The sequence below is a fragment of the Lygodium microphyllum genome, chromosome 28 (genome assembly GCF_053477565.2).
Source record: "Lygodium microphyllum isolate KBCC chromosome 28, Lygodium_microphyllum_v1.1.10, whole genome shotgun sequence".
NCBI classification, from domain to species: Eukaryota; Viridiplantae; Streptophyta; class Polypodiopsida; order Schizaeales; family Lygodiaceae; genus Lygodium; species Lygodium microphyllum.
In genome coordinates, this window is record NC_141162.1 from 79,425,053 (window position 1) to 79,432,974 (window position 7,922).

Consider the following 7,922-nt stretch of genomic DNA (forward strand, 5'->3'; position numbering starts at 1 on the left):
TCACCCTCACCCTCTCTTTCTCTCTTTCTCTATTAGGTTTAATGTTTTTTTCTCTTTTTCTCTCTCCTCTCCCTCTCTCATTTCCTTTTCTCTCTTTCTCTCCCTCTTTCATTTCCTCTCCCTCCCTCACCCTGACTCTCTCTTTCTCTCTTTCCCTATTAGGTTTAATGATTTTTCTCTCTTTTTCTCAGAGAGAGAGAGAGGGGGGGAGAGGGAGGGAGACATTAAACATAATAGGAAAATGGGAGAGGGAGAGGGAGAGGAAGAGGGGGGGAGACGAAAACATAATAGGGGAATGAGAGAGGGAGAGGGAGGGAGAAGAAATGAGAGAAGGAGAGGAAGAGAGAAAAAATGAGAGAATGAGAGGAGAGAGAAAAGAGAGAAAATATGTTAAACATAATAGGAAAAGAGAGAAAGAGAGGGTGTGGGTGAGGGTGAGGGAGAGGGAGGGAGAGGAAATGAGGGAGGGAGAGGAAGAGAGAAAAGGAAATGAGAGAGAGAGAGAGAGAGAGAGAGAGAGAGAGAGAGAGAGAGAGAGAGAGAGAGAGAGGAGAGAGAAAAAGAGAGAAAAATCATTAAACCTAATGGGGAAAGAGAGAAAGAGAGGATAAGGGGAGAGAAAGAGAGAAAGGAAATGAGAGAGGGAGAGGAGAGAGAAAAAGAGAAAAAAATCATTAAACCTAATAGAGAAAGAGAGAAAGAGAGGGTGAGGCTGAGAGAGGGAGAGGAAATGAGAGAGGGAGAGAAAGAGAGAAAGGAAAATGAGAGAGGGAGAGAAAGAGAGAAAGGAAAATGAGAGAGGGAGAGGAGAGGGTGAGAGAGGAAGAATTATACAAAAATAAATAAAAGAGAGAGAGAATGCACTCTCCCTCCCTCTTGTTCTCTCATTTCATCCCCCTCCTTCCATTTCCTCTCTCTCCCTCTCCCTCTCTTTCTCTCTCTCTCTCTCTCCCCCTCCCCCTCCCTCTCCCATTTCCTCCCTCTCCCTCTCCCTCTCCCTCTCTTTCTCTCTCATTTCCTCTCTCTCTCTCAATATATACAAATTATATAAAAAAAGTAAAAGAGAGAGAGAATGCACTCTCCCTCCCTCTCCCTCTCTCATTTCCTCCCCCTCCCTCTCCCTCTCTTTCTCTTTCTCTCCCTCCCTCTCCCTCTCCCTCTCTCATTTCCTCCCCCTCCCTCTCCCTCTCCCTCTCCCTCTCTCTCTCCCTCTCCCTCTCCCTCTCTTTCTCTCTCATTTCCTCTCCCTCTCTTAATATACACAAATTAAACCCTAAACAAGTAAGAGAGAGAGAGAATGGACTCACCGTAAAGATTTGAAGGAGGGTTTGGTGTCTCTTTTTCACGATGGCAACTCCTCCTCTCCTTCGCGAACAGCGGTGGCGGCGAGAAGCCTTCTTTCTCTCCCTCTCTCACCCTCTATGCAAAAGAGACACACACACACACACACACACACACACACATCTCTCTCTCTCTCTCTCTCTCTCTCTCTCTCTCTCTCTCAAACTTTCACGAATGCGCGAAATGAAACAGTGACGCAAATAGTGACACCGCTATTTTGCATCGCTAATCGGCGTCGCTATGGCCTAGTTTCCTTGTAGTGTCTTCTTTGCCCAAGATTTAGGCCCTTTACAATCACTCTCTGTATAAAGAGTTTGAGTGAACTGAAAAAGAGATAGAGTAATCTGAATTAATGGATGCTAGCAGTTGTGCATCCCACAACTCTCTAGAACCATTGATATTTTATTGAACATATCTTCTAAAAATCTATTTTGCTAATAAATATTTACATAGAGGCTATGCACATGCTTTATAAGAAATAGCGGCGCGTCTAATATAATAATCCAATAATTGCCAAATAAATTCTTGAGGAAATAATCTTTAGAATGCTTGCACGTGGCGCGCCTTTCCAATTCTCCTTGCTCTACATATCAGCTGCTGCCAAAAATTTAGAAAATCATGTTAGAATAATAACCAACTGAATAATTGTAGCTAGCGACATAAATTAATTAATTTGGAATTCCATACAATAATTAGTTCAGCAAGACGTTAATACTCGTGTGGATAAAATGGTACCACCCACGTTCACACTTGCATCGATGCTTGGAAAGGATAGGCATCCCCATCGACCTTCCGCCTAAGACAATTCTTAGGAATGTGCCCCACATTGACAGAGAACCATTTAAGGCGCTCATCTCACCAACGTACACACAAAGGAGAACCATTTAAGGTGCTCATCCCTTTGCGTAGGTGCCACCTAGCAACAATGCCAAAGTCTCTAAAAAAGAGAACATTTAGGATATGAAGAATAAGTAGTTATTTAGGATACCAATGTGCAACTTGTGGTTAGATTGCAAAGGGCATACATAAGTATGAGCACTAGGGTGTCCCTTGTAATTAATTTTTAATCATAATCTTAAATTTAATGAAAGGGAAAGATGGAGACACACCAAACACCACACACACACACACACACACACACACACAACCTAGTAAGTTACGAATTTACTTTAGTTTTTTAACACTATAAGAAATGCAAATAATGTCCATAAGGTAAACCAATGAAAATGCATGTTCAATTATAGGAATGCCTACAATTGTATATGTGAAAATATGTTTCATCTAAAATATTGGAATCTTATTATATAAGTTTAGGTGAGGGGGTCATATGAGCTTTAATAATGTTTATGCAAAGAGTCTTTGTAGAGTTTAAATTGAATGCATGTAACATCTTCCTTATGCTTATAATTATTTCCCCGTGATTCAATATAAAAGTACATGTCTTCTTGCACAATTTGAACATGGCTATTGGTCAAGCTACCAACACTTAGTTTTTCTTTTTCTACAAAGGTTATGAGTAGGTTTAGCAAGGTGAGGCAATCAAACTTATACCTCATCCACATTAATAGCTCTAATGTCCATGACCTAGTCTGCTCCTAGTGCCATTTATAGCAAGTTGTGGTAATCTACTAGAAATTTGGCATATCTGCCTACTCTAGTCCAAATGCAAGGAAAGAGCACTAGAGAATTGAGATTTGAGAAATGACTACTTTGGCTACTCAAGGTCCTTTGCCTGGTAGAGGCTTGGGCATTGGTTGGCATCTATGGTAGGTGCCATTTGCAGACAAGGTCCATGGTACATTTGATTTGAAAATGTAATTTTTCTTGGCTAGTTAATTAGACCTAGAAAATTGATTTGAATATAAGCATTAAAAATTCATTTATTTGTTTAGGAATGTGGAAAAAATTTGTTTATATTTTAAGAGTTTTCTTTGTTTACATTGTATGGAGTATTTGGATTGAGAGTTTGTTTCAAAAAATGGGCCTTTAATTGTTTGGCTTGAGGTGCAAAGTTCAACTTTGCATTGCATAATGGACCAAGCTACTTATAGTTTTTATGATACAAAGGATGAGGATTAAATAAATTAACGATGATGATGGTGAAGTTTTACAACTCCCATTTGGGAAAAGTATAACCTTGGCAAGCTCAAATAGCTACTATGCCCACCCAAGGTGTTTTTAAGGCATGGTCACACTATACTTGACTCTCATTTGACTTGTCAGTCCATCCCTTAGGATGATAGTCCATAGTTGTTGCATAGTGAGATTCTTGAGTCTATAGATTTCTAGCCTATGATCCTTGCTTACAAAGGATTTCAACCCAAGGCCCCTCTTCCTCTTTGGCGACAGTGATATGCTCCCACAATTTCTCATTCCATGGCCTTGTAGATCTTGCACTTCATGTGATTTCCCTCATCAATTTCCATAGCCACTTTTGATAAGCTTTTGAGAAGGAAACTCCAAGGGCATGAATGCAACAATTGGGGTGAGGAGGACTTTTGTGATTGTGAGCTTCCCTATTAGTCTTGTTTGGAGGTTCTCCCACTTCTTGCACTTGTCCTTCACCCTACCATAGAACCACTCAAATCTATCCTTCTTGGAGAACCCAAGTCCCAAAGCCTGGTGGTATGGTGCCTCTCATGTTTTAAGTGAGAGGGACAGGCCGCTCCAAGGTGAGAAGAGGCTATCCCCTAGACAAACTAGTACTATCTTCTAGGTGCTAATGTGGAAGGCCAATACTTTGGTAAATATTTTTTCATGTACTCAATAGCTCCTAACAAACTATTGCTTTGCTAGAACTACGCTTTGGCTATTATACATAAACATTCATGTGGGGCTGCCATAAGGGAGGCATGGAGCTTTGATGGACCAATTTTTCACTTTGGCCTATGAGTTCTTTAGCAAGGGCTTAGTAACCATGGCAAAGAGCTCTTAATGGCCTTTAGCTACTTATATTACTTTTGAGCGTTAGAAAAGGAAAAATAGAATATGAAGGTGTTCCTAAGGTAAAAAGGTAGTTTGAACAAGTCTAATTGAGGGTGAAGGCTTCTAAAGTTTTCAAAGTAAGGGTGACATAGAAGGATCTAATCACCAAAGGCTATGCTTTGCAAGTGCTCAGAGAGAGGACCTTGAAAATATCTAATTAAGTCACATGAAGCATAACAAGACAAGGCAACCATTACTTGGTGTTGGAAAAGGTAGGAAGTTTGAAGGGCTACCCAAAATTTAGCCAGGGTGTACAAATTGAGAGGACTTGTATCTACAAATTGAGAGGACTTGTATCGCTGACCTTTCTAGATTTTTAAATCACTATATGTTTTTAAAATTTTTAAACATCTATTGCCATGAGGCCTCCATAAATAAAAGAATTGCATTCAATGTAGTAGCCCTCACACGATCTAACCAAGGATTTGAATTGGACTAGAAGTAGACTAGCGAAAGCAAACATATTGATAATAAATGTGAACCTTAGGGCTACATTAGTATGTATGTTAAAGTGGAAGTGGAAGTACTGTACTGGAAGGAAAGTATGATAACGAATTTCAACCTTAGGGTGATGTGGCTATGAATGGTGTGGAGGCCGAGGTATGTTGAAGTAAAGGAACGAATACGATAAATACTAGTAAGACTCCGACTGATGTGCATGGACAAGCCTGGGCTAACACGTGACGGCCATGCGCTCTCTCTCTCTCTCTCTCTCTGTGGTATGGGCCTTACATTATAATGGACAAGGCAAAGGTGGTAAGGCGGATTCCTTCTCGCTGTGCCAGAGTTAATCTGAGTTGGCTGCAGCTTGCTCAGGTTAATTCATTAAGCAAGAGTAGGGAGGGAGAGGGCGAGAGAGGAGGGGTTTGACATTCTGATAAACATATATAATACCGGTATATACCGGTTAATATATGATGGAGGCGGCCGGCTATAACAGCAGCACTAGCGATTATTTATACTTGAATAATAATAACATGAATGACAATTACGTAGATAATAATGGCGATGCTGGGCCTGTGTTGGTGGTTTTGTGGAACGTGGCGGTGTGCACCGTGGTGGGAGTGGCGGGCGGATTAGGGTTCGGGGTGCTGCACGTGAGCATGGAGGGCGTCTGGTTTCGGCTCCTGCGCTGGCTGGAGGGGAAGGGCCTCGTGCAGCGCCTCGCCCCCGCCATCCCGCTCACCAAAACCAGCCCCAACATCGAAGATTTCCTCTCCGTTTCCATCGCCCCCATGCCCCTCGCCGCCATCATGTGCTCCGGACGGTAGAATCTTCCCATTTCATTGATTGTAATTTATGTTAATCATTGTCTTAATAAGTTCATTGATTGCATTTTTGTGTTGTCATTTTCCTAATCAGCAGCATATTCCGTTTTATTGATTGTTTTTTCCCCATCTTTTTGCTATATTTACATCAATATATTTGCATTTTATTTTTCCCATCTTTCTTGGAATATTTTGAGCGGTATATTTCCATTTTATTCAGCAGATTTTTTTATCCACGTAATGTTTCCATTTCGTTGATGTTTTTCCCATTTTCTTGTTTGTTGCATTTCCTTGTTCGCTGCATTTTCAATCTCCCTTTTCATAGAATGCGTTTTCCGGTTTCTTAGGGATTTAAACTCCAGATAATTTATTTTCAAGGGGGTTAATTACGTTGTTGGGAAAAGCTGATGCGCATGGTGGCGGAATGAATTGGCAGGTCGGGGTATTGGGCGAGGTGCAAGTGGGAGGCGGACGTAGTCGGGGGGTTGGAGTTCACGTGGGCGCTGATGGTGGCGCACGACCTGTACTTCTGGGCGGTGCACACGCAGCTGCACCGGGCGAAGGCGCTGTTCCGGCGGGTGCACCAGCTGCACCACACGACGGGCGGCGACCTGAGCGTGTACAGCACGGCCTACGGCGAGGTGATGGACATTGCCCTCTGCTTCACCCCTTTCTACTCCGCCGTCATGCTCCTCCTCTTCCGCGCCCCCGCCTGGAACCCCTTCCACATCATCCTCGCCACCTACGCCGTCAACAACGTCGACATGATGGGCCACTGCGGCTACCGCCTGCCCGCCTGGCTCTGGGGCCCCGCCTCCCTCGGGGTCCTCTTCACACCGGGCTCCCAGCGCCCCATCCACCACTACATCCACCACCTCGACGCCCGCTACAACCGCTCCCTCTACTTCACCTGGTGTGATCGCCTCGCTGGCACCTACAAGGACCGCCACGCTAAGGTTACCAACTACTAAAATCCCTCATACATGATAATATATTAATCTTTCTTTTCTCATACGTACAATCTTAGCCTCATCCATCCATCGTCCCACCTATACCAGGCGGTCACATACCAAGATCCGCACCCTAAGGCCAGCAACTACTATAAGCTTCTCTTTCATCACGTACAATCTTGACCTCATTCATCGCCAATCAACTATCTCCCAACTACTTATACCATCATCGTCATCATCATCACCACCATCACGTGCATCAATACATCATCTACCATTAGCACCATCATCATGATAATCTAGAAGCATTCCCTCATCGAGATCATGTCTCTTTGATCTCTGTTTTCCTTTAAATTAGTACTAATCTACTACTCATCCTTAAATTAGTACTAATTACTACTCATCTCTCCCCCTTCATCCCATTTGTACGGTACATGTCATCATGAGAACATGAAGCACTTTTCGTATTCATCAACACGTGTTCATGGTTGTCCTACTTGTCATCACATGATTTACTCTCTAGGTAGTAATTCATTATTATATATTCGTCGCAGTGATATTTGTCGTGATACTTATCATCAATTGATTTACTCAAACTTTTATTGAGATTAATGAGAATTCACTTTTGTGTGGTGATAACAAATCCCTATGTTATCCCTTATCTCTACCCTATTCATCATCACATTGGTAATACCACTAAAACTTTGTGTTACAATTAGCATTGAGCTATTATCTTCGTAAATCTAAATTGTAGTATTAAAATAATGGATCCATTGCAACCTCATCTTTCTATGTTCAATAGTTGCATTTATGGATCCATCTCATCCTTGTAAGACTATGCTCAATAGTTGCATTATATGTTGTAACTATGCTCAATAATGGCATTATACATGGAGTTTAACTATTACAATTAACGTGTAGTATTAAGCCAAAGTTCTTTCATGTGAATACTAACAAATCTTTGAAATAGAGTTATTTGAAATCTTCATTTCTCTTATCTTAAAATCTACTGAAAGATATAGATATCTTAAAATCTATTGAAAGTTTATTGATACCATCTTAAATTCTCTATTTAAACTTGGTTCTTTATTTCTTTTTATCTTAAAATAGATAAAATTCTTTCTTTGAGCTTGGTTCCATTTCTTTGATATTAAAATAGTGTTTATTGATATAATTTCTTATCTTAAAATTATTTCTTTAAATCGTTCTTTTCATTTCTTTTATCTTAATTCAATAATTCTCTCTAAACCGAGAACCATGTCTAGACTAGCTTCGTCTTTCCCTTACCACTTGATTATTGTCTCCTCTCTCACAAAAACGAGAGGAAAAGCTCCATTAAGTTATTTTAGTCTCCTCTCACAAAGAGTTCCATAAGTTA

The 7,922-nt window shown here is 41.2% G+C and overlaps 1 protein-coding gene across 1 annotated transcript; it reads left to right on the forward strand.

The window, feature by feature from the left end:
* Positions 1-5,117: 5,117 nt before the first annotated feature.
* Positions 5,118-7,014, forward strand: LOC148011647 (uncharacterized). Its single transcript, XM_087670643.1, has 2 exons — positions 5,118-5,593; positions 6,031-7,014. Exons 1-2 carry the CDS (start codon positions 5,241-5,243, stop codon positions 6,563-6,565), a joined length of 888 nt encoding a protein of 295 aa, XP_087526769.1. The 5' UTR covers positions 5,118-5,240; the 3' UTR covers positions 6,566-7,014.
* The last annotated feature ends 908 nt before the right edge of the window (positions 7,015-7,922 follow it).

What these genes read in the sequence shown, in the direction of transcription:
- LOC148011647 (XM_087670643.1), top strand. Translation starts at nt 5,241, where the DNA reads ATGATGGAGGCGGCCGGCTATAACAGCAGCACTAGCGATTATTTATAC. An exon ending in GCCATCATGTGCTCCGGACG is followed by an intron (nt 5,594 to 6,030) that starts GTAGAATCTTCC and finishes ATGAATTGGCAG; the next exon opens with GTCGGGGTATTGGGCGAGGT.